Source organism: Haliotis cracherodii, unplaced genomic scaffold, assembly GCF_022045235.1.
Source record: "Haliotis cracherodii isolate W230 unplaced genomic scaffold, xgHalCrac1.p SCAF_24, whole genome shotgun sequence".
In the NCBI taxonomy this organism is placed as follows: Eukaryota; Metazoa; Mollusca; class Gastropoda; order Lepetellida; family Haliotidae; genus Haliotis; species Haliotis cracherodii.
In genome coordinates this window covers 10673237-10699491 of record NW_027266280.1, presented here as the reverse complement: position 1 = coordinate 10699491, position 26255 = coordinate 10673237, and the positions used below count along the sequence as shown (strand labels likewise).

The 26255-nt window shown below is 42.2% G+C and overlaps 1 protein-coding gene across 4 annotated transcripts in view; it reads right to left on the bottom strand.

The window, feature by feature from the left end:
• LOC139472260 (mucin-3A-like) overlaps window positions 1–22774 on the bottom strand; it is a 53390-nt gene extending 30616 nt beyond the window's left edge. For 2 of the 4 annotated variants that reach the window (XM_071254663.1, XM_071254664.1), the window contains exons 1-24: window positions 22671–22774; window positions 22137–22163; window positions 17238–17390; window positions 14569–14628; window positions 13826–13846; window positions 13379–13537; window positions 13121–13153; window positions 9752–9910; window positions 9558–9629; window positions 9115–9135; window positions 8653–8811; window positions 8135–8164; window positions 7758–7919; window positions 7565–7636; window positions 7076–7243; window positions 4433–4447; window positions 3896–4042; window positions 3581–3604; window positions 3228–3248; window positions 2768–2926; window positions 2154–2183; window positions 1777–1938; window positions 1589–1654; window positions 1100–1267 (exon numbers count right to left, since the gene is read on the bottom strand). In XM_071254663.1, coding sequence (XP_071110764.1) covers window positions 1100–1267; window positions 1589–1654; window positions 1777–1938; window positions 2154–2183; window positions 2768–2926; window positions 3228–3248; window positions 3581–3604; window positions 3896–4042; window positions 4433–4447; window positions 7076–7243; window positions 7565–7636; window positions 7758–7919; window positions 8135–8164; window positions 8653–8811; window positions 9115–9135; window positions 9558–9629; window positions 9752–9910; window positions 13121–13153; window positions 13379–13537; window positions 13826–13846; window positions 14569–14628; window positions 17238–17390; window positions 22137–22163; window positions 22671–22737 — 2155 coding nt within the window. In that variant the 5' untranslated portion in view covers window positions 22738–22774. The remainder of the gene's footprint in view (window positions 1–1099; window positions 1268–1588; window positions 1655–1776; window positions 1939–2153; window positions 2184–2767; window positions 2927–3227; window positions 3249–3580; window positions 3605–3895; window positions 4043–4432; window positions 4448–7075; window positions 7244–7564; window positions 7637–7757; window positions 7920–8134; window positions 8165–8652; window positions 8812–9114; window positions 9136–9557; window positions 9630–9751; window positions 9911–13120; window positions 13154–13378; window positions 13538–13825; window positions 13847–14568; window positions 14629–17237; window positions 17391–22136; window positions 22164–22670) is intronic. The other 2 variants (XM_071254665.1, XM_071254666.1) reach the window with 2 other exon arrangements.
• Window positions 22775–26255: the final 3481 nt, after the last annotated feature.

Here is a 26255-nt window from a genome sequence, read left to right as displayed (position 1 = left end):
CATGACAACTTATGGAAAACTTCATTCCTTGATCCATGGAGCTTTTGTTACAAAATTTAATGACTATAGATAGAGTAACATATATATCCTTACAGCTTCGGGTCAGTTGTCAAAAATGAGGCAAATGCCATCTGAACTTTACTGAGAATACAAAATGCGAAATGCTGGACTTCCTCATTGATAACATCTATGTCAAATTTGGGGTAGGATATTTTGGCAAAAAGTAGACATCCCAATTGGCAGTATTTGTGCCTCCCCCTCTTGCTTATCTGTTCGGTTTGGCAAAGTCAAAACAAGGTGATTTGGCCAAAGTCAAAACAAGGTGATTTGGCCAAGAAGTTTAACTTAATATTCAGGTATATCGATGATATTATATCGTTAAACAACCATCAAATAGCCAGTTTCCTGCCGGTAATTTACCCACCTCAACTAGAAATAAAAGAGATCAGAGAGACTGCCTCATCTCTTTCATATTTAGGTCTATGCATAAAGATTGTATAGGAAGAGGGATGACTTCAACTTTTTCTTTCTTTTCAGCAATATTCCTGCAGCTCCAGCCATTCACAGCCTTTGAGGTACAATAGAGCATGTTCGATTGTATGGTATACATGAGGTGGTAATTTACAAATTTGACGCATCAGTGACAAGAATTATGCCCGATGCAATTTCCTACTATGACTTGTACCATATGTTCCCGTGGTTTTTCAGGTGAACAATTGACTTGCCCTTGGATGTGTTTATGACGGGTGCCAACGGTGGGGCATGCTACGCTCACCTTTTCGCGTACATCGTGTGTGAGTGTGTGGATATGGTTTGTGTTGGTTTGGACATCATGTTTCATTGTGTGGACATGGTGTATGTGTGTGCGTGCGTGCGTGCGTGCGTGCGTGCGTGCGTGCGTGCGTGCGTGTGGGAACATGATGTGATCGTGTGGATATGGTTTGTGTAAGTGTTGACATGATGTTTGATTGTGTGGACATCGTGTGTGTGATTGTGGAGACATGGTGTTTTATTGTGATGGCATTTTGTGATTGTGTGGATATGGTTTATGACAGTGTGAACATAGTGTGCAGATATGGTAACAACATTTCTTAACTACCTGGAAACGTGTTGTAGCAATCCTGGGACCAGGGAGAGTTGTGCATCACAAACTCTTCACAGCATGTGAGGGTCAAAGATGGTTGGGTCGCCAAATTCCCACTTACACAGTAGAGATCCCAGCAATGACTGTAACCCTGTTGAAGCAGCCCGTTACCAGAACACATTGCTGAAATAGTACAGGATTTTTTACAATTATTTCCTTGACTATAAGAAACCTTTGAACCCAATTAATTACTTGTTTCATGAAAGGAAAGAGTTGAATGATTGATGGCATATCATGGAGGAAATACAGTGAACGAAAATTATTTACTTATGCCGTCGTCGTCTACATGTTGTATTTTGAGGGGAAGATTATGCACCAATATAGAGAGACTCTGAACAGGTCTGTGAAAACTGCGGAAGTGTCAGAATCGATCACATTGTACATTAATTTATAGACATGTAGACTCTAAACAAGCAGTTATATAATGTAATTTAGTATAAATACGTGTTGTCGTGGTCACTGTCGTCGTTGTTGGCGACGGTGTTGACGTTGTCGTAGTTATAATCGGTTCTGCAGAAACGAATATGAAAACAATAAAAGGACAGAACTTCTGTACTGGAACCTGAAATGACAATGACAAAAACATGTGAAAAAAACAACACTCACAGCAAATAACTAAAACTAAGTTTTACCTGTATCATAGAAACCAAGGGCACAGTTTTCCGGCGTGTATGGGCTGTAGGTGCTGCAACAGTGCTCAGTGATGGCCGGTTCCGGTCTCTGCCACTTGCCGTCTTTGCATCGCATCCAGTAGCAGTCCGAATTGATGTGAGTGTCCGAATCCTGGCACTCAGCTGTGGAGGAAGACATTATAGTGAAACTTTGGTAACGTGTAGAGAGGAAGACATTATAGTGAAACCGTAATCAAGTGGAGGGAAGAATCATTGTTGTGTAACCATGGTAACTTGAAGGTAGACAGGATGGTATGTACATTGCAACTTATGTTTCAGCAAACACAGTTGATAAGTTCTAGGCACCCTGTCACCTTGTGTCTTTAGTTTTTACTCACTTGTGTTTGAAGGTGTTGCGGTCAAAAGTTCTGAAATGAAGATGATAAACATCGTTTAAGATTAAACTCGTTATAATAAAATAACTTGAAATAAAGCTGAATGAATAAAAAATGACTTTTTAACGTTTGTAGAGGATTTTTGTGACATAACTATAAGTAAGCTGTACAATTGTACAATTTGAGTTAAAAATTCAAAATGAATTTGATGAAAGCGTGCGAGTGAAAGACCACACAACTGAAGTCATTACATGTAAGATTGAACATCCTTTAATTACCTGCCCTGGTGGCTCAGTGGGAAAACAGTGGGTTACGAAACTAAACACGATATGTGAGGTTGCAGTTTCCTACACGCTATGGAAGTTTCATGTGAAAAAAATGGTGATCGTTAACCAATCAAAAATCAACATTAGATTCATATCAAAAGGCCAGTTTATATAATTTAACTGTTAAATCTTGGTCTTACAATTTAATTAAAGCTGGGGCATTTCCTTCCGAATGCCCGGTTTTTTTCTGGTGAAGGAATACATTCGCAATTTATTAATATGTCTAAGAACCTAATCACACAGCAGTGTTTCGTCACAAAAGGTTGATAAGTTTGAAACTAGTTTGTATACCAGGGTACAGCTGCAGACATCGGGACGACCGGGTCCACGTACAACAGAGTAATGTTTCGGAATCGTCGCGCACCGTCAGTGTCTGCATGTTGTTGAAACAGTCGAGGCAGAGGGCGTACTGACCACAGATGCCGTGGTAATGGTGCCTTGTGTGGCATACTGAAACAGCCGAGATGTGCATGTTCGGTATGTCACATGTGATTATGAAGTCATATTCTATATTGAAAACGAATATGCTGATTATGAGTCATCTACGAATTCAAACAAAGCAGATATGTGAACAACATCGATCTTAAGAGTCAAAACTGAGGGTTTATTTGTTGGTATTTTGTCATCGGAGTCAGTACATTATCCCAAGACAAGAATTTCAGTTTCAACAAAAGGTCTTCATCAACTGAATCAAGTGCTTAAATTGAGAGATTACGTCAACTTTTAGAAGAAATAATTAACAGTAACTTACAGCATGGTGTGGTTGTTGGAACTGAAATAAAGATACATATCTACATGTATACATATGTAACATGTACAATCGACTTTCATTATTAAAGGATAAAATGCGTACAACCGGTGTAACTAAACCTAAACGATGACAGTCACTGAAAAGGGTATTCAATATGCTAATAAACAAAATAACCTTAACCAAATTGAAAATGGAATGTCAAAAATATTATTAGCTATTATCGAATGCAACTAATTGCAGAAACATAACCTGATCACATCAACAGTTTCTGGAGAGAAGATGTTGGCAAAGGGCACCGCTGCGCACAAGCTATTGATTTTCCCGGGATTTTCCACGGCAACTAAATGTCTTACCTGTCGTAGTAGGAGGGAACATCACTGAAATTAGAAGGGGAAACCTATATTTACTTATTTGACATCACTAAATGTAATCATGTCTTCAAAAATATAATAATTTAAATTCCCAAGGTTGCCTTGGTATTATGAACGGTATATTGTGAATAGCTAAAACAAAACAATCACTCGACTGCTACTATGAGCAGTAAAAGCTGAAGTGCGACTGGTCCTTGGTTCATCTGATCTCCTGTTCTTACATCGGCGATGTATCTATCAAGGCACCAGTTCTACATGTCATTACAATCAACAGTGGCTTAGTAATAAGGTTCATACCATCACATCCGCCCTCACTGTAGGCCATGTCGAGGCGATTTTCGGGTTGGCAACAATATTCAGAGATAACTGCCCACACCAAATCCATAAGGCGACCGCCCGAGCACTTGCGATACGCACAGCCATTCACCTCATCAGAAGTACATCCTAATAATAACACATGTGTATTGAGCAGTAAAATATATAGGCTATATATGTATAAGCAAAGTTAAATATCAAATGAGGTAATACAAATAGGTTTACTCAAAATTTTATTTTGTATGTCTTTACAGATTTATACAGACTTCATCACACGTGCTTGACCAAAATTACATAAAAAGTATCTGCTCATAATTTTACATTTCATGTCTTGCTGTCTTAAAAAGTATTATTTTATATTCATAACAATTTAATATTCTAAAGCTTAATTCTGTTGATAAAGTGTTAAAATATTACAGGTACACATAGCAACGTCATCGATTTACTGGCTGTGCACCAATCTGACAGTTTATCTTTATTTCTTATATACATTATACACGATGGTTGACATGAACTTACGTGGGAGGTATAGTTCTGAAAGGAAAGAAAGGTCATTTGTTTATAAACTTTTACACTTTTTCTGCATGTCCACAAGTTATGAATTGCCTTCAAATGAGTACAATGCGTGCGTAAATAAGCTATTTCACGTGTGCATTCAGCAATATTACAGCTGTCTGTAGGTAGTGTGTGTGATGGTATGTGAATGGTGTGAAATCTGGTAGGCAGAGTGTGTAATGGTGTGAAAAAAGTGATTCATATTGTAGACAAAGTGAGTGATGGTGTGAAAATAGTGTGAAATGTTGTAGGCAAAGTGTGTGACGGCATTAGAATAGCGTGAAATATTGAAGGTAGTGTGTGTGTGATGTGAGAATAGTGTGCAATGTTGTAGGCGGAGTGTGTGATGGTGTGAGAATAGTGTGTGATGTGAGAATAATATGAAATGTTGTAGGCGGAGTGTGTGATGGTGTGAGAATAGTATGAAATTTTGTAGGTAGTGTGTGTGATGGTGTGAGAATAGTGAGGTATGTTGTGAGAATAGTGTGAAATCTTGTAGGCAGAGTGTATGACGGTACGAGAATAGTGAGCAATGTTGTAGGTAGTGTGTGTGATGGTGTGAGAATAGTGTGATGGTGTGAGAATAATGTGAAATGTTGTAGGCGGAGTGTGTGATGGTGTGAGAATAGTGTGTGATGTGAGAATAATATGAAATGTTGTAGGCGGAGTGTGTGATGGTGTGAGAATAGTATGAAATTTTGTAGGTAGTGTGTGTGATGGTGTGAGAATAGTGAGGTATGTTGTGAGAATAGTGTGAAATCTTGTAGGCAGAGTGTATGACGGTACGAGAATAGTGTGCAATGTTGTAGGTAGTGTGTGTGATGGTGTGAGAATAGTGTGTGATGTGAGAATAATGTGAAATGTTGTAGGCGGAGTGTGTGATGGTGTGAGAATAGAGTGCAATGTTGTAGGTAGTGTGAGTTATGGTATGATAATAGTGTGAAATATTGTAGGCGGAGTGTGTGATGGTGTTAAAATAGTGTGTCATATGGCAGGCAGAGTGTGTGATGGTGTGACAATATGATGCAATGTTGTAGGTAGTATGTGTGATGGTATGAGAATAGTGTGAAATCTTGTAGGCAGAGTGTGTGGTGGTGTGAGAATAGAGTGCAATGTTGTAGGTAGTGTGTGTGATGGTATTAGAATAGTGTGAAATATTGTAGGCGGAGTGTCATGTTGCTGGCAGAGTGTGTGATGGTGTTAGAAGAGTGTGAAATATTGTAGGCAGAGTGCGTCATGGTGTGAGGCTATTGTGTTGTAGGCATTTACATTCCTCTTTTGTACTGGATTCCAAAGCTCAATATAAAATCTGTACACAATGAGATATAATGCTGGGTCAAGCAAATGTACCAACAAATCCCATTCCGACGGTTAACCATAATCCCTAATACAATCAAGGAATGACTTTCTTTATATTCACAGAACGTACCCGCGACAAGTGGGATTAAAACCATGTGATTTCTAATAAACTCAAATGTGTTTCTTGAAGTTTTACAATCTCAGAAAAGAACCATGTTGAATTCTGTAAAAGTATTTGATTTTTGCAACTTTGTACACTATTATCCCACATGACAACTTATGGAAAACTTCATTCCTTGATCCATGGAGCTTTTGTTACAAAATGTAATGACTATAGATACAGTAACATATATATCCTTACAGCTCCTCAAAAATGAGGCAAATGCCATCTGAACTTTACTGAGAATATAAAATGCGAAATGCTGGACTTCCTCATTGATAACATCTATGTCAAATTTGGGGTAGGATATTTTGGCAAAAAGTAGACATCCCAATTGACAGTATTTGTGCCTCCCCCTCTTGCTTATCTGTTCGGTTTGGCAAAGTCAAAACAAGGTGATTTGGCCAAAGTCAAAACAAGGTGATTTTTTGCCAAGAAGTTTAACTTAATATTCATGTATATCGATGATATGATATCGTTAAACAACCATCAAATAGCCAGTTTCCTGCCGCTGATTTACCCACCTCAACTAGAAATAAAGGAGATCAGAGAGACTGCCTCATCTCTTTCATAATTAGGTCTATGCATAAAGACTGTATAGGAAGAGGGATGACTTGCAGCTCCAGCCATTCACAGCCTTTGAGGTACAATAGAGCATGTTCGATTGTATGGTATACATCAGGTGGTAATTTACAAATTTGACGCATCAGTGACAAGAATTATGCCCGATGCATTTTCCTACTATGACTTGTACCATATGTTCCCGTGGTTTTTCAGGTGAGCAATCGACTTGCCCTTGGATGTGTTTATGACGGGTGCCACCGGTGGGGCATGCTACGCTCACCTTTTCGCGAACATCGTGTGTGAGTGTGTGGATATGGTTTGTGTTGGTTTGGACATCATGTTTCATTGTGTGGACATGGTGTATGTGTGTGTGTGTGCGTGCGTGCGTGTGTGTGGGGGGACATGATGTGATCGTGTGGATATGGTTTGTGTAAGTGTTGACATGATGTTTGATTGTGTGGACATCGTGTGTGTGATTGTGGAGACATGGTGTTTTATTGTGATGGCATTTTGTGATTGTGTGGATATGTTTTATGACAGTGTGAACATAGTGTGCAGATATGGTAACAACATTTCTTAACTACCTGGAAACGTGTTGTAGCAATCCTGGGACCAGGGAGAGTTGTGTATCACAAACTCTTCACAGCATGTGAGGGTCAAAGATGGCTGGGTCGCCAAATTCCCACTCACACAGTAGAGATCCCAGCAATGACTGTAACCCTGTTGAAGCAGCCCGTTACCAGAACACATTGCTGAAATAGTACAGGATTTTTTACAATTATTTCCTTGACTATAAGAAACCTTTGAATCCAATTAATTACTTGTTTCACGAAAGGAAAGAGTTGAATGATTGATGGCATATCATGGAGGAAATACAGTGAACGAAAACGATTTACTTATGCCGTCGTCGTCTACATGTTGTATTGTGAGGGGAAGACTATGCACCAATATAGAGAGACTCTGAACAGGTCTGTGAAAACTGCGGAAGTGTCAGAATCGATCGCATTGTACATTAATTTATAGTCATGTAGACTCTTAACAAGCAGTTATATAATGTAATTTAGTATAAATACGTGTTGTCGTTGGCTCTGTCACTGTCGTCGTTGTTGGCGACGGTGTTGACGTTGTCGTAGTTATAATCGGTTCTGCAGAAACAAATATGAAAACAATAAAAGGACAGAACTTCTGTACTGGAACCTGAAATGACAATGACAAAAACATGTGAAAAAACAACACTCACAGCAAATAACTAAAACTAAGTTTTACCTGTATCATAGAAACCAAGGGCACAGTTTTCCGGCGTGTATGGGCTGTAGGTGCTGCAACAGTGCTCAGTGATGGCCGGCTCCGGTCTCTGCCACTTGCCGTCTTTGCATCGCATCCAGTAGCAGTCCGAATTGATGTGAGTGTCCGAATCCTGGCACTCAGCTGTGGAGGAAGACATTATAGTGAAACCTTGGTAACGTGTAGAGAGGAAGACATTATAGTGAAACCGTAATAGAGTGGAGGGAAGAATCATTGTTGTGTAACCATGGTAACTTGAAGGTAGACAGGATGGTATGTACATTGCAAATAATGTTTCATCAAACACAGTTGATAAGTCCGAGGTACCCTGTCACCTTGTGTCTTTAGTTTTTACTCACTTGTGTTTGAAGGTGTTGTTGTCAAAAGTTCTGAAATGAAGATGATAAACATCGTTTAAGATTAAACTCTTTATAATAAAATAACTTGAAATAAAGCTGATTGAATTAAAATGACTTATTTACGTTGGTAGAGGATTTTTTGTGACATCACTTTGAGTAAGCTGTACAATAGTACAATTTAAGGTAAAAATTCAAAATGAATTTGATGAAAGCGTGCGAGTGGCGCAACACGTTCTGCGAGGTTGCAGTTTCCTACACGTTAAGTTTCATGTGAAAAAAATGGTGATCGTTAACCAATCAAAAATCAACATTAGATTCATATCAAAAGGCCAGTTTATATAACTCAACTGTTAAATCTTGGTCTTACAATTCAATTAAAGCTGGGGCATTTACTTCCGAATGCCAAGTTTTTTTCTGGTGAAGGAATACATTCGCAATTTATTAATATGTCTAAGAACCTAATCACACAGCAGTGTTTCGTCACAAAAGGTTGATAAGTTTGAAACTAGTTTGTATACCAGGGTACAGCTGCAGACATCGGGACGACCGCGTCCACGTACAACAGAGTAATGTTTCGGAATCGTCGCGCACCGTCAGTGTCTGTACGTTGTTGAAACAGTCGAGGCAGAGGGCGTACTGACCACAGATGCCGTGGTAATGGTGCATTGTGTGGCATACTGAAACAGACGAGACATGCATGGTCAGTATGTCACATGTGATTATGAAGTCATATTCTTTATTGAAAACAAATATGCTGGTTATGTATCATCTACGAATTCAAACAAAGCAGATATGTGAACAACATCGATCTTAAGAGTCAAAACTGAGGGTTTTTTTGTTCGGAGTCAGTACATCATCTCTTGTGACAAGGATTTCAGTTTGGCGTTTCCTTATCAACAAAAGGTCTTCATCAACTGAATCAAGTGCTTAAATTGAGAGGTAACGTCTACTTTTAGAAGAAATAATTAACAGTAACTTACAGCATGGTGTGGTTGTTGGAACTGAAAAAAGATACACATCTACATGTATATATATGTAACATTTCCTATTGACTTTCAATATTAAAGGGTAAAATGCGTATAACCGGTGTAACTTTAGACGTTTCTCCCTGAATAAGCCATGATATAACTGATTACTTCTTGCACCAGCGTTAACCAAAACTCACTTCACGAAAGGAAACAGTTGAATGATTGATGGCATATCATGGAGGAAATAAAGTGAACGAAAATTATTTACTTATGCCGTCGTCGTCTGCATGTTGTATTTTGAGGGGAAGATTATGCACTCATATAGAGACACCCTGAACTGGTCTGTGGAAACTGCAGAAGTGTCAGAATCGATCGCATTGTACATTAATTTATAGTCATGTAGACTATAAACAAGCAGTTATATAACGTTTGATAATGTAATTTAGTATAAATACGTGTTGTCGTTGGCTCTGTCACTGTCGTCGTTGTTGGCGACGGTGTTGACGTTGTCGTAGTCATAGTTGGTTCTGCAGAAACAAATATGAAAACAATAAAAGGACACAACTTCTGTACTGGAACCGGAAATGACAATGACAAAAACATGTGAAATAAACAACACTCACAGCAAATAACTAAAACTAAGTTTTACCTGTTTCATAGATACCAATGGCACATCTTTCCGGCAAGTAGGTGTAGGTGCTGCAACAGTGCTCAGTCATGGCCGGCTCCGGTCTCTGCCACTTGCCGTCATGGCATCGCATCCAGTAGCAGTCCGAATTGATGTGAATGTCCGAATCCTGGCACTCAGCTGTGGAGGAAGACATTGCAGTGACACCTTGGTACGTGGAAGGAGGAAAACATAACAGTGAAACCTTGGTAACATGGAGTGAGGAACACATTGCAGTGACACCTTGGTAACATGGATTGAGGAAGACATTTCAGTGACACCTTGGTACGTGGAAGGAGGAAGACATTACAGTGACACCTTGGTAACATGGAGTGAGGAAGACATTGCAGTGACACCTTGGTAACGTGGAGGGAGAAAGACATTGCACTGGAAACCTTGTTAACGTGGACGGAGAAAGTCGTTGTAGTGAAACCTTGGTACGTGGAGTGAAGAAGACATTGCAGTGAAACCTTGGTAACGTGGAAGTAGGTCGACATTGTAGTAAAAGCTTGGTAACATGGCGGGAGGAAGACATTCTACTGAAACCTTGGTAACGTGGAGGGAGGAAGACATTGCACTGGAAACCTTGTTAACGTGGACGGAAGAAGTCGTTGTAGTGAAACCTTGGTACGTGGAGTGAAGAAGACATAGCAGTGAAACCTTGGTAACGTGGAGGGAGGAAGACATTGCACTGAAACCTTGGTAACGGGGAGGGAGGAAGACATTGCAGTGAAACCCTGGTGACGTGGAGGGAGGAAGACATTGCAGTGAAACGTTGGTACATGGAGTGAGGAAGACTTTGCAGTGGAAACCTTGGTAACGTGGAAGTAGGTCGACATTGTAGTAAAACTTTGGTAACATGGCGGGAAAAGACAGGAAAGTGAAACCTTGGTAACATGGAGGGAGGAGGACATTAAAGTGAAACCTTGGTAATGTGGTAGAAGGAAGACATTGCAGTGAAACCTTGGTAACGTGGAGGGAGGAAGACATTGCAGTGAAACCTTGGTATCATAGAGGGAGGAAGACATTGCAGTGAAGCCTTGGTAACGTGGAGGGAGGAAGACATTGCACTGAAACCTTGGTAACAGGGAGGGAGGAAGACATTGCACTGAAACCCTGGTGACGTGGAGGGAGGAAGACATTGCAGTGACAAGTTGGTACGTGGAGTGATGAAGTCATTGCAGTGAAACCTTGGTAACATGGAGGGAGGAAGACATTGCAGTGAAACCTTGGTAATGTGGAGTGAGGAAGACATTGCAGTGAAGTTTTGGTAACTTGGAGGGAGGAAGACATTGTAGTGAAGCCTTGGTAACATGGAGGGAGGAAGACATTGCAGTGAAACATTGGAAACATGGAGGGAGCAAGACATTGCAGTGAAACCTTGGTAACATGGAGGGAGGAAGACATTGAAGTGAAGCATTGGTAACGCTGAGGGAGGAAGACATTCCACTGAAACCTTGGTAACGTTGTAGGAGGGAGCCATTGCAGTGAAACCTTGGAAACGTGGGGTGAGGAAGACATTGTATTGAAACCTTGGTAACATGGTGGGACGAAGACATTGTAGTGAAACCTTGGTAACATGGTTGGGGGTAGACATTGTAGTGAAACCTTGGTAACGTGGTAGGAGGAAGACATTGCAGTGAAACCTTGATAACGTGGAGAGAAGTAGACAGTTCCGTGAAAAATTGGTATCATAGAGGGAGGAAGACATTGCAGTGAACCCTTGGTAACGTGTGTGTGTGTGGGGGGGGGGGGGGGGGGCATTGCACTGAAACCTTGGTAAGGTGGAGGGAGTAAGACACTGCACTGAAACCCTGGTGACGTGGAGGGAGGAAGACATTGCACTGAAACATTGGCAACGTTGTAGGAGGAAGACATTGCAGTGAAACCTTGGCAACGTGGTAGGAGGAAGACATTGCAGTGAAACCTTGATAACGTGGAGGGAGGAAGACAGTTCTGTGAAGCTTTGGTATCATAGAGGGAGGAAGACATTGTAGTGAACCCTTGGTAACGTGGAGGGAGTAAGACATTGCACCTGAGACCCTGGTGACGTGGAGGGAGGAAGACATTGCAGTGAAACCTTGTTAACGTGGTAGGAGGAAGACATTGCAGTGAAACCTTGATACGTGGGGTGAGGAATCCATTGCAGTGAAACCTTGGTAACATGGTGGGACGAAGACTTTGCAGTGAAACCTTGGTAACATGGTGGGAAGAAGACATTGCAGTAGAAAATTTGTAACATGGTGGGAGGAAGACATTGTAGTGAAACCTTGGTAACATGGAGTAACGAAAACATTCCAGTGAAACCTTGGTAACGTGGAGGGAATACGACAATCGCACTGAAACCTTGGTAAGGTGGAGCGAGTAAGACATTGCACTGAAACCCTGGTGACTTGGAGGGAGGAAGACATTTCAGTGAAACCTTGTTAACGTGGTAGGAGGAAGACATTGCAGTGAAACCTTGATACGTGGGGTGAGGAATCCATTGCAGTGAAACCTTGGTAACATGGAGGGAGGAAGACTTTGCAGTGAAACCTTGGTAATATGGAGGGAGGAAGACATTGCACTAAAACTATGATAACGCTGAGGGAGGATGACATTGCACTGAAACCTTGGTAACGTGGCAGGAGGAAGACATTGCAGTGAAACCTTGATAATGTGGAGGGAGGAAGACATTGCAGTGAACCCTTGGTAACGTGGAGGGAGGAAGACATTCCACTGAACCTTGGTAAGGTGGATGGAGTAAGACATTGCAGTGAAACCCTGGTGACAAGGAGGGAGGAAGACATCGTAGTGACACCTTGGTAACATTGCGGGGGGGAGGCATTGTAGTGAAACCTTGGTAACGTGGAGTGAGAAAGACATTGCACTGAAACCTTGGTAACATGGCGGGAGAAAGACATTAAAGTGAAACCTTGGTAACGTTGAGGGAGGAAGACATTGCAGTGAAACCTTGGTAATGTGGAGTGAGGAAGACATTGCAGTGAAGCCTTGGTAACGTGGAGGGATGAAGAAATTGCACTGAAACCTTGGTAACATTGAGGGAGGAAGACATTGCACTGAAACCTTGGTAACATGGAGGGAGGAAGACATTGCACTAAAGCTATAGTAACGTGGAGGGAGGAAGACATTGCACTGAAACATGGTAACTTTGAGGGAGATAGACATTGCAGTGAAGCCTTGGTAGCGTGGAGGAGGAAGGCATTGTAGTGAAACCTTGGTAGCGTGGAAGGAGGAAGACATTGCAGTGAAGCCTTGGTAGCATGGAAGGAGGAATCATTCCATGTTTCAGCATACATAGTTGATGTTTTCAAGGACTCTCTTCACCTTGTGTCTTTTTTCTTTACTTACGTGTGCTTGAAGGTGGTGTTGTTGTCAAAAGGTCTGAAATGAAATTGATAAACCTCGTTTAAGATTATATACTTTATTTATAAAATAACATGAACAAAGCCAGAATGAATTCAAAATGATCTCATTAACGTTAGCAGGTGATGTTTGTGATGTCGCCATTATATTTAAGTTATATTATAGTAAATTAAATCAGATTTCTGCTTGTATTAGTTCATGAGATATCATTGATGCTTTTAAGTTTTTAATAAGTGTTTATACCAGGGTACAGCTTCAGACATCGAGACGACCGGGTCCACGTACAACAGAGTAATGTTTCGGAATCGTCGCGCACCGTCAGTGTCTGCATGTTGATGTAACAGTCGCCGCAGAAGGCGTACTGGCCACAGATGTCGTGGTGATAGAGCTTCATCTCGCATGCTGAAACAGGCGAGACATGCATGGACATGCATGTGATTACGAAGTCATATTCTGTATGGAAGATGAATATGCTATCCTGGAGTCATCGACAAATCCAAGCAAAGCAGACATTTGTATCCTGTTTACGCAGAAAACTGAGACTTTATTTGTTGGTATATGGTTATGGGAGTCAGTACATCATCATTTAGGTTCGGTGTTTCCTTGTCAACAATAGGTCTTCATCAACTGCATCAAGTGCTTAAATCTAGACATTACGTCTATCTTTAGAAGAAAGTAACAGTAACTTACGGCATGTTGTAGTTGTTGTAGCTGAAATAAAGATATATGGTCTACATGTATACATATGTAAGATGTTCAGTCGACTTCCAATGTTATTTTAGTGAGTTGCAGATCGTGGGTCGTGTCGGATAGGTTGGGATCCGGTCGTACTAGATCTGGGCATAGCAGGGCAGGGCATGGCATGGCAGGGCAGGGCAGGGCAGGGCAGGGCAGGGCAGGGCAGGGCAGGGCAGGGCAGGGCAGGGCAGGGCAGGGCAGGGCAGGGCAGCGAACAATCTCGACACCTATTCCAATGTTATACATTGCATGAGACCCGTGAAGAATAGCCCCCGCTTGCCGTAAAAGGCAACCATGCTTGTCGTAAAAGGCAATTAACGGGATCTGGTGGTCAGGCTCGCTGACTTGGTTGATGCATGTCATCGTATCCCAATTGCGTGGGTCGATGCTCATGATATCAATCACTGGATTGTCTGGTCCAGACTCGATTATTTACAGCCCGCTGTCACATGGCTGGAATATTGCTGCGAGTGGCTTTAAACAACAAACAAACAAATAAAACACATTGCATGAAGTATCAGTTGAACAGACTGTCATAAATGCCAATGAATAAACATTTTATGCTATATAGTACGCAGATCGACCCGAATCCCTGTGTCATAGTATTCGTTAGTATATCCAGTAATCCGGAGTATCCATTTTCAGTTTATATCAGTGTGTATGGATCAGGGCAATCTGTACGAACAACGACTTACGTGGCAACGTGGTCGAAATCGTGGTCGACATCGTGGTAGGATACCATGTGGTGAACTGAACTGTAACACACGAAGTATACATGTATGAACCAACGGTTCCCATAAAACCATGTAGTCATTATTAGCATGACAGGTGAAGGATAGAAGCAGAAGGTCGCTGTTAGCATGACAGGTGAAGTATAGATGCAGGTGGTCACTGTTAGTATGACAGGTGGAGTAGAGATGCAGCAGGTCACTGTTAGTATGACAGGTGAAGTAAAGATGCAGGTGGTCACTGTTAGCATGACAGGTGAAGTATAGATGCAGATGGTCACTGTTAGTATTACAGGTGAAGTATAGATGCATGACGTCACTGTGAACATGACAGGTGAAGGATACATTCAGAGGTTACTTTCAGCATCAGCAGGTGAATCACGCATGCTGAGGTTACATTCAGCATCAACAGGTGAATCACGCATGCAGAGGTTACATTCAGCATCAACAGGTGAATCACGCATGCTGAGGTTACTTTCAGCATCAGCAGGTGAATCACGCATGCTGAGGTTACATTCAGCATCAACAGGTGAATCACGCATGCAGAGGTTACATTCAGCATCAACAGGTGAATCACGCATGCTGAGGTTACTTTCAGCATCAACAGGTGAATCACGCGTGCAGAGGTTACTTTCAGCATCAACAGGTGAACCACGCATGCAGAGGTACTTTCAGCCTCAAAAGGTGAATCACGCATGCTTAGGTTACTTTCAGCATCAACAGGTGAATCACAAGTGCAGAGGTTACTTTCAGCCTCAACAGGTGAATCACGCATGCAGAGGCTACTTTCAGCATCAACAGGTGAACCACGCATGCAGAGGTACTTTCAGCCTCAACAGGTAATCACGCATGCAGAGGTTACTTTCAGCATCAACAGGTGAATCACGCATGCAGAGGTACTTTCAGCATCAACAGGTGAATCATGCATGCAGAGGTTACATTCAGCATCAACAGGTGAATCACGCATGCAGAGGTTACTTTCAGCCTCAACAGGTGAATCACGCATGCAGAGGCTACTTTTAGTGTGAACAGGTGAATCACGTATGCAGAGGCTACTTTTAGTGTGAACAGGTGAATCACGCATGCAGAGGTTACTTTGAGCGCGAACAGGTGAATCACGCATGCAGAGGTTACTTTGAGCGTGAACCGGTGAACCATGCATGCAGAGGTTACATTCAGCATCAACAGGTGAATCACGCATGCAGAGGTTACTTTCAGCATCAACAGGTGAATCACGCATGCAGAGGTTACTTTGAGCTTGAACAGGTGAATCATGCATGCAGAGGTTACATTCAGCATCAACAGGTGAATCACGCGTGCAGAGGTTACTTTCAGCCTCAACAGGTGAATCACGCATGCAGAGGCTACTTTTAGTGTGAACAGGTGAATCACGCATGCAGAGGCTACTTTTAGTGTGAACAGGTGAATCACGCATGCAGAGGTTACTTTGAGCGTGAACAGGTGAATCACGCATGCAGAGGTTACTTTGAGCGTGAACCGGTGAATCACGCATGCAGAGGTTACTTTTAGCGTGAACAGGAGAAGTGGACGTGCAAGTTTAGCATGAGAGAATGATGACACGAAACATAATAGTCTCAATCGTGCAATTGCAAACGGGTATGTATTACTAATCAACCTAAAAACAATGAGAATATATCTTAAGCAAAGAGTTAATGATACCATTCAAAACTACTGAAACTTCAGGACTGTTACAAAGTACAACGGGGGCCGTGCTTCACTTCCCTTTACCTGAAAACGTCGATTCCTTTAGAATAAAACGGAATGATAGGGTAAATGGTTACGCCATGTGTGTTTTCCATCTTACCGAGGCAAGAGAGTTAACTGACTATAAAAGTCCAGTTTCCACCCTTGCCGAACTAGGCTGGTATTATGGAGTTACATTTTGGCTGGACTAACGAGTCTATGCATAGTCCAATCAAAATCGCGCACCGAAATCGAAATCCGGTTCGTAAACTGTCGTGCAGATTTCGGTCGATTGCAGGATTTGCAAAGCATGTGCACCGCCAACTCGTTGTCAGCAGATATTTTCCAAATCTTTTCATCTTTTTAATCAAGGTGCTCACGTGATTTAATGCATTTCGCTATGTAAAACCCGTCTTATCACAATATAGATCGTGATTATCGATCAGATCGTCCTGACCGGGCGCCACCATTTTGTGTGAAGCAAACGCAAGTGATACGAGAGGTGAAATCAGATTGGTCCATAGGAGAGGCTTAGAACTGGTAATAGCCACTGGTGGCGCTACGTTCGAGCCTAGGAATTCCAGCTTAGTTCGGCAAGGGTGGAAACTGGACTTTTAAAGTCAGTTAACACCTCTTGCCTGGGGAAGATGTGTGTTTTCTGAACATGGTAATAAAGAATGCAATGCCGAACAGCCATAACCGATGGTGTATATATGATGTGTCACTGAGGTATATACCTGTGTCAGATATTAAACTACTCATTCACTTGTTTCTGGCCTTATTATTATTCTGTACAGATTAAAATTTTAAAAATGCAGCAAAGAGGCTTTGGGTGATAACATATTCATCACTAGAGCCTTTTAAGCCTGGCGGAATCTGCTTAGGCAGATAATGAAGAATGAGTATCTCTGGCGATAAGTTTTTATATTTACCTGGGTAGGCGCTTTGGCAGAGATCTGAATGGATGGGCTGTTGGCAGCACTCCTCGGACACCCGGAGTGTGACAAAATCGGTGAGGTAACCACCCTCACACTTTATGACCCAGCACGAACCAGCGGACATCGGCTCATCCTCGGTACATGGTCCTGTAGAGCAAGAGGTCGTAAGATGTCAATGAAGTGATGACGAGTACCATGATGATGATATTTTAGTTGTTCAGAAGTAACCAACTATATTTTACACAGGATATCTCGACCAATAGCTGTCATAACAGTTCAACATCTCTGTAAATAAACAAGTATCATTTGTTGTTAGTCTACGGGGGATTGCTCAGTCAGCTTAGTTGCCACAATTCGCTGTGCAGAGTTGCATCCCTTGGATAAACAAGTGAGTGAGTGAGTGAATGAGTATGGTTTTACGCCGCTTTTAGCAATATTCAAGCAATATCACGGCGGGGGTCACCAGAAATGGGCTTCACACATTGTACCAATGTCGGGAATCGAAGACGGTCTTCGGCGTGACGAGCGAATGCTTTAACCACTAGGCTACCCGACCGCCCCTGGATAAACAAGAAACCTATGATTATGGGTTCGAATTCCGATTCGCCCCGATTATGTGCATAGGCTCGTGGTCGGTTTCACCAAAGCGTTAAACGTATGAGACCTGCATCACTTCGGGCTTTCCTCCAAAAGTAAGCTGACACGCTGTGACATAACTGAAATACTATTCAAAGCGGCGTTAAACCTCACTGTTAGTTTACCCAGTCTATCATAAAATCTGGCTTCTCCTGTTGATCTGTATAACAATGCCAAATCTGTTTCAGTTCGCCACTTCAATTCGGAATGATGTAGCCTCAAAACGCATTGTGTAGTGAATATAACGTTGAAATAAGGGTCGCTCGTGTCTCTTCATACCTAACAACTATGGCGTTGAGAAGCCTTTTTGCTATTTAACAGCTTCTTGTCCAGACTGTGGCAACGATCTTCCCGAAGCAAGAGACTAGGCTGGAATTATTCTGTTCGATCGTAGCGCCATCAGTGGCTACTACGAGTTATGTCCCTTCTACAGACCAATCAGATTTCACGTCACATATCACTTCCTTTGGATTCAAACAAGTAAAGACGATCTGATCAATATTGTAATAAAACGGGTCTTACTGCGCGAAATGCATCAAATCACGTGGACACCTTGATTACAAACATGAAATGATCTGAAAAAATTCTGTTGACACTAAGTTGACGTCCGCATGCATTGCAAATCCGGAAATCCACCAAAATCTGGACGGCTGTTTACGAACAGGATGTTCATTTAATTACGCGATTTTGATTGGACTATGAATAGACTCGTTAGTCCAGCCAAAATATAACTCCATATTTCCTCAGCTAACCCTCGGGAAGATGGATACAACGGGTTTGCTTTACATTAAACCGTATCTCAAGCTGATGGCCCAAACTCCGTCGTCAGCTTACCTCAATTCAATCCATGTGTTTTATTGAACTTATAATGATATTAACGTTATGGAAATAAATATTTGAAACAGAATAAAGGGTATTTGCTGAGTGTGCTTTATTATTACCTTCATTTAAACAAATTTTGAAAACGGAAAGCGTTTTGTTGATGAGACCCGGTAACCCAAATACAGTGTGCCTAACAAAGGGAGAATACCGCTGTAGATGTGTAACCGCGCCAGACAGTGAGCGTGGAGAGAACACTCCCAGTGAGTGGGAGTGGTACTTACTCGTACCGTGAACGGCGATTTGCTTCAAGATCGACATACCTGACTGGTGTTTGTGTTTGCTTTTAACAGACAACACACTATAGACAAATCCGGTTCATAATTACATTAGAATATTTGAGCATAAATACTTGTATCCCTCATTAAATCACAGATGTGTTCATATGGCGCAGTGTCAGTGTACACAAGTGGCACGAGTAGCTCTAGGCGAATCCCCGTGAAAATCCGAGGTAGAACGGATCTTCAGTAACCCGTGCTTATTGCAAGCTTAAGAGGCGACTAAAGGGATCAGCTCGCTAACTTAATTTATGTACATGTATGTCACCGTATCCCAATTGCGTAAATCAATGCTCATTATATCAATCACCATTGTCTAGCCCACATAGACTATTTGCAGACCGCGTCATATAGCTGGAAGTAGTTGAGGGCATCGGTACAGTACCGCTCCTGGCTTCTGATTGGTCGAGAGGATCACGTGACCTCTGTGACGTCACTTCCGGTCACGTGACCTGCGCATGCGTCACATCCGTTTCCGGTGGTGTGCGCATCCATGATGGCGTCGCATCCGTTTCCGGTGGCGAGCGTACCTCCAAGAGGGCTGCGCATCCGTTTCCGGTTGCGTGCGCCTCCAAGATGGCGTCGCATCCGTTTCCGGTGGTGCGCGCCTCCAAGAGGGCGTCGCATCCGTTTCCGGTGGCGTGCGCACCTCCAAGAGGGCGTCGCATCCGTTTCCGGGGGAGGAGGGGGGGAAGGGGGAAAAAACCCAGAGAAGCGGTCGTAAAAAGTGACCAAGATCGACATTATTGTTCTTTTGTTGTTCTAAAAATAGACGTGGTGGTGGTGGTGGTGAAGGGAGGGGTGGTGGTGGACGGAGGGAGGGAGGGAGGGAAGAGGAGGAGGTGGGTTCTTTGTTTGAGTTTGAGGGTCGTCAAAGCAAAGGTCCTGAAAAGGGCCGTTTTGGGGAAGAAGTCGATCACTTCTTCACCCACAAAGGTGCTGTGGTGCAAAGGTACGGATGGTCTGCCACCTGTCTCCTGACAGGACACTGACTGGTGTGGCGATGGCATGTGGATATGATAGCTCACTGAGACGAGCTTATCATACACAGTCGACGACTCTGCCACTTTGTTGCTAGATTGACGTCATATCGGCGATCACCTTAGCGCTACGATCATGTTGTGGAATTCTAAAGTTGTTGCCTGAATTCTAAAGGTGAATCGACAGGCACAGACATGAACGTGATGTAGGGATATGCCTACGTGATGTATGTCGTGTCTCCATGCAAACATGGTGCCACGCGTGACGACAAACACACGTCTATCCATAGGATGATGACGTTGTCACTCGTTCATTTATACCGAGGTGCTGTCACTCGTGTATGTTTACATGTGTACTGTCACGCGTGCCTCCATGCACACGTGATGTACTTCATGTTTTCAAACACACATGGTGTACTACGTCTCTCCATGTAAACGTGATGTACTTCATGTCTTCATGCAAGACGTAGTGTCATGTGTGTGTCTTCAAAAAGACATTGATCCATAGGATTATGATGTTGTCACTCGTTTATTTATACCGAGGAGTTGGCTCTCGTGTAGGTCTACATACGTATGTCTCGCGTGTCTCCATGCAAACGTCATGTACTTCGTGTTGACATGCAAACGTGGTGTCACGCGTGACTACAAACACACGTTTATCCATAGGATGATGACGTTGTCATTCGTTCATCCACGGCGAGGAGTCGGCACTCGTGTATGTTTACATGTGTACTGTCACGCGTGCCTCCATGCACATGTGATGGTCTTTATGTCTTCAAACACACATGGTGTACTACGTCTCTCCATGTAAACGTGATGTACTTCATATCTTCATGCAAGACGTAGTGTCATGTGTGTGTCTTCAAAAAGACATTGATCCATAGGATTATGATGTTGTCACTCGTTTATTTATACCGAGGAGTTGGCTCTCGTGTAGGTCTACATACGAACTGTCACGCGTGTCTCCATGCAAACGTCATGTACTTCGTGTTGACATGCAAACGTGGTGTTACGCGTGACAACAAACACACGTTTATCCATAGGATGATGACGTTGTCATTCGTTCATCCACGGCGAGGGGTCGGCACTCGTGTATGTCTATATGTGTACTGTCGAGCGTGCCTCCATGCACACGTGATGTTCTTCATGTCTTCAAACACACATGGTGACGTTGTCATTCGTTCATCCACGCCGAAGAGTTGGCTCTTGTGTATGTCTACATGTCTGTTACCATTTGTGTTTCCATGCAAACGTCATGTACTACGTGTTTCCATGCAAGTACAGTACGCATGTAGACATACACGAGTGCCAACTCCTCAGCAGGGATGAGCGAGTGACAACGTCATAATCATATGGATAAATGTTTGAAGACAGGCGTGGCACCACGTTTACATGGAGAGACTTGGTACATCACGTTTGCATGGAGACACGTAGTACAGCATGTGTGTTTGAAGACACGAAGTACACCACGTCTGTTTGAAGACACGCGTGACAGTACACATGCAAACATACACGAGTGCCAACTCCTCCGTATACATAATAATCCTATGGATAAACGTATGTTTGTAGTCACGCATGGCACCACGTTTTTCATTAAAACACGTTGTACATGACGTTTGCATGGAAACACAAATGGTAACAGACATGTAGACATACACGAGTGACAACTCCTCGGCGTGGATGAACGAATGACGTCATCACCCTATGGATAAAACGTGTGTTTGTAGTCACGCGTGACACCCCAAAACGGCCCTTTTCAGGACCACCCATCTCTCCCGAAAGAACGCTTTCATCCTTCAGGTCACGTGACAAGAAGTGACGTCACAGAGGTCACGTGATCCTCTCAACCAATCAGAACCCAGGAGCGGTACTGTACCGATGCCCTCAACTACTGCTGGAATAATGCTGAGTGAAATAACACACAAACAAGGAAAGGTGAAGGCAAGATCCCTACTGTACCAGCTCGTGGAATAGGAATGTGTTTGCTCATGGTGATATATTTGGTGCCTAAATTACACGATTACTGAACGTGAAATGCCAAATCACAAAGTCATGAAATACTTATTTGTAATACTGAAGAGTTCAACATTTTAACCTTCCTGTTTTGAAGTAATACTTACTCGGCGCGGCTGTTGGGTCACCAATGCCTGAAAATACAATTTAGACTGTTCTGTCATCCATGTTACATGTTCATTGAAAGCACAGTCAGACTGTACTGTTTCGTAGCGGGTGTAATTAAACAATGAACATCGAATTAGAAAGATTGAAGATTCATTTTTGTTGTATATTTTCGTGTTAAAACTGTGCTTTCTGAATTCGCAGTGTGTCGCCTATACTAACAACTATTTTAGTCCCAGAAATAAAATAAAATTTAAAAATATGTCGCTTCAAAATGACAAAATAAAATCCAATTAGAGCCCAGAACAATGTTTTACCTTAATCTAGACATGAGGCAATCTAGACTTGCCGAATAGAGTTGGTTTCATGTTTTAATATATTCTCTAGAGGTCTCGGAGACTTTGTCCTGCCTTCGTCGCGGTGGACTGTCGCAACAAAATGTCTCGCTGTATTTTATCTTCGCGCAGTTCATCTCACCAACATCACTCCATAATACTATTATTAATAATGTGTACTAGACTTGTCACGCTACTTACTCGACCCAGAAGCTTGGTGAACAGCAACTAAAATGATCAAGGCAAGACATCCTTCTTTTCGGGGCATCTTAACGTGAAGAAGACACTGCTTGTCAGCTCAGCTGTAGAGCGATGTGCCAGATCCGCGTATAAGTCTTCTGTCATGTATTTACGATCTTTTGAATAGGCTTTTGTTACGGTAAATAGTATACCTTGTAGCGCTGACTTTCATACTGGAATGTCAAGGGAACACAATCTATTCAGATCGAATACATGTCACACAACACAGGGCAGCCTATAGAATTCTCAGAATGAGGCCAGGACTGGATGAATGGAAGCCAGTACACAAAGTTGTCACCCATCTATATAAACATGTACACACGACTGGTGCATAAACGTCATATACATCTGGCGCTGACATTCTCCCGTGTGCCTTCACCGCTTTATGACAGTCTGACCGTTTTTCCGTAGAAGGTGACTGACCGCATGGGTTTCTAAGTCGGTTTATGTCCATTAGACATGTATATTTACATTTTGCTCTATCCAGACGAGAATGGCTTCTCAAAGCGCTCCTAGGAAGGTATAAAAAATACTTAATTTAAAATTATGCATTGGAATTGCATTCTCACTGAAGTAATTACATGACAAATTGACAAACTAACCAGATAATTTAGGTGAGGGAAGTGTATTCGGCCTCAGGATGGGCATCGTTGTTTGTAAACCTAATGGTCAGTCTGTTGCGAGTTTAACTTCGTGTCTAGTTGGAAGCCTCGCTCTGTTAGATGCTGTGACTGGTGGCAGCGATGGAACAGATAGAACCCGATGTTGTAGCTGATTCTCAGTGCAACTGTACACTTAGGTCGCCATCGCCTCACACATCTCTGATAGGAATGAATGAGTGAGTTTGGTTTAACGCCGCTTTTAACAGTATTCCAGTTATATCACGGCGTGTCAGCCTAATGTGGGAGGAAAGCCCGAAGTGATGCAGGTCTTAGACGTTTACTACTTCAGTGAAACCCACAAGCACGAGTATGGTGATGACAAACTTAGAAACATAATCGGTGCGAACCGGGATTCGAACCCACGATCATAGGTTTCTGGCACAGGGAATCGCGGCACCCTAGACGACTGGGCCACCCGTTGAAATAAACTTGAAATTATTTAAATATAGCGTTGTCCGACTGTTTTCAATTGGTTTTCGTCGAAAGAGTATTGCACATAAATGTATATTTTCACATTCCTGTACCGTTTTATTGAGAAAGTGCGTGTGTATTTGCGGTTAAAGGGATGCTGAAACCTAGTGTGACAATCTTTAAACTGTCAATGTGGTTCTACACGTACCTTACATTTTAGTTACACCGGCAGACTAACACCTGTCGTCATCGTTAAAGTGAAGTCTCTCTGCATGGATCGCCTTCATTTGTTCGTCTCTTTTCGTGTGACCCAGGAGCGGGTATGAATACCCCTGATGCTTTTGTGTTTAGATGACTCGGGCGTGGTACTATAACATCTATTCACCATATGTCCCCGTGACCCGGATCTGGATTGTGTGGTCCAGACTGGATTATTTACAGACCACTCTCATATAGCTGGAATATTGCTGGACGTCATCTGCTTGTCATGTCGTAGGTGACCATGTTTACATTTTGAGTTACTGGCGGCCTGATTTGTCACACAAACATTTTGATATACACGTGTCACTAGCAGGGAGTACGGAATTATACGAGATGAGAGTTCGTGTACACCCTTTGACCTCCGGTCTCGTCGTTTACAAGACCGTTACCGACAAATATTATTCATAATGCCATTACTCGTTAAAAGATCTAATATAATTAATAATAATTCGGATTACCCACTCTCCCTCTTGTAAGAGCCGTTGGCAAGCATGTACGGATAGCATGACGTCATAATGTCTGATGTGACGTCACTTGCTTGTTACGTTACTCACGATCACAATGTGAGATTGTGTAGACGCATGGAACACGTCTAAAACTTGGATTTTTCTCTCGTGTTGCTGTCAAATGTGTATATGTTGTGCGTTGATTGTGACCATGAGGTCGAGCAAAAGATGGGAGCGTCAAATTGTATGCTAATGCTGAAAGTTTGTTTCATATATTTGATTTTTGCAAAAGAAGAATTAAACATGTATACTACAGAAAGGTTCATTGCTAGACTATATAAGATACATGCGTTTCACATTTTTATTTTTGCGTTGTAGTTTGGAGTACTCATTCATGTACTTTTTGTGATTAAATACTATATTTTTCTGAAAACGTGAAATTGTTATTTAACTCGATTTTCATTTGATTCTGCCTTAAAGACACTACGACAAAGACATGTAGTATCAGAAAGAAAATAAATAACAAATAGAACATTTGGCTTTCCAATTCCATCTCCAATCATCAGGTCGGGGACAACCACCAATCGGCGTATAATAAGCAAATCGACGTATTATACGTCAATTGGCGAATGAAGACATTTACAGCACAGGCCATGCAATAATTTATTTCCGACTGTGCGCTAGATCGCCAATTGAAAGTGGCCAATTCCCCACTTGCGACAGAAATGTCAATTTAGTCAATAAAACTAGAATTTGACCACACATGGCACACAAATACGACCCCAATCAACTAACTTGCACACATATCAGGTTCAACGACAATGTTATACTTCTGTTTGTTCAGTTTAATGCACATACACCGCTCAGTTGTACATCTGCAACGCCATGTTACTCTGCACCGGAAACAGTACTAAACGATGAAACGAGACGTTGACTGGGAAATGAATGCACAAGTCCAAACAAACAATTTCTATGGAGGCCCAGTGGCTGGTCATAATTGAAGAAATCCGAATTACAAAATGGAATGGAAAATCAAACCGTAAAACAAATAAAAATTAAGGGAAAACTGTCATGGCAACAGTGTACACGAATAACACATGTTGTCTACCAATAGTACATAAATAGAACGAGCCATCTGAGTGGTTAATAATCGTTCGTAAAGGTGTATTTAAAGCCATGTTATGATAGTAATTGTGTCTGACTTCAACTTACTGGAGAGGAAATCATGGAACATCAGGAGGAGGCTAGTGGACAAGACAAAGATACTATAGAGGTGAGATGAGACAGTAAACTGCAAAGAAATAATGCATGAAACAGCATCTGATAACGGAAACATCAATACACGTTTATGAACGAGACTTAGGAAGTATTGTCCAACTCTCACCCTTACACAACCGGGCTTGGGACCGGCAAAAGCGGGTTTAAAGTTAATACCATAGATCGTTATTGCACATCATACGACACAATGATCTATATCACAGTGGATTGCCACAAAAATATATCACAGATGACTCAGGATACGCTAGTGTCACTGTCACTCCATTTTCACTAAGGAATGAAATATCACAGATGACGCATGAATCATGAAGGTACTTCATGTGAGTGGCGCGCAGGTCAAGCAGTTGAGGAACCTGTAAATATAGAAAATACATTTTAACCGATGCCGGAAACCTACCGATATACAAAAAGTCGACAAACACAGGCCAAAAAAAACTACATTGGTGAAAACTCATCACAAGGGACCAATGCCCAGAACATGTGTGACA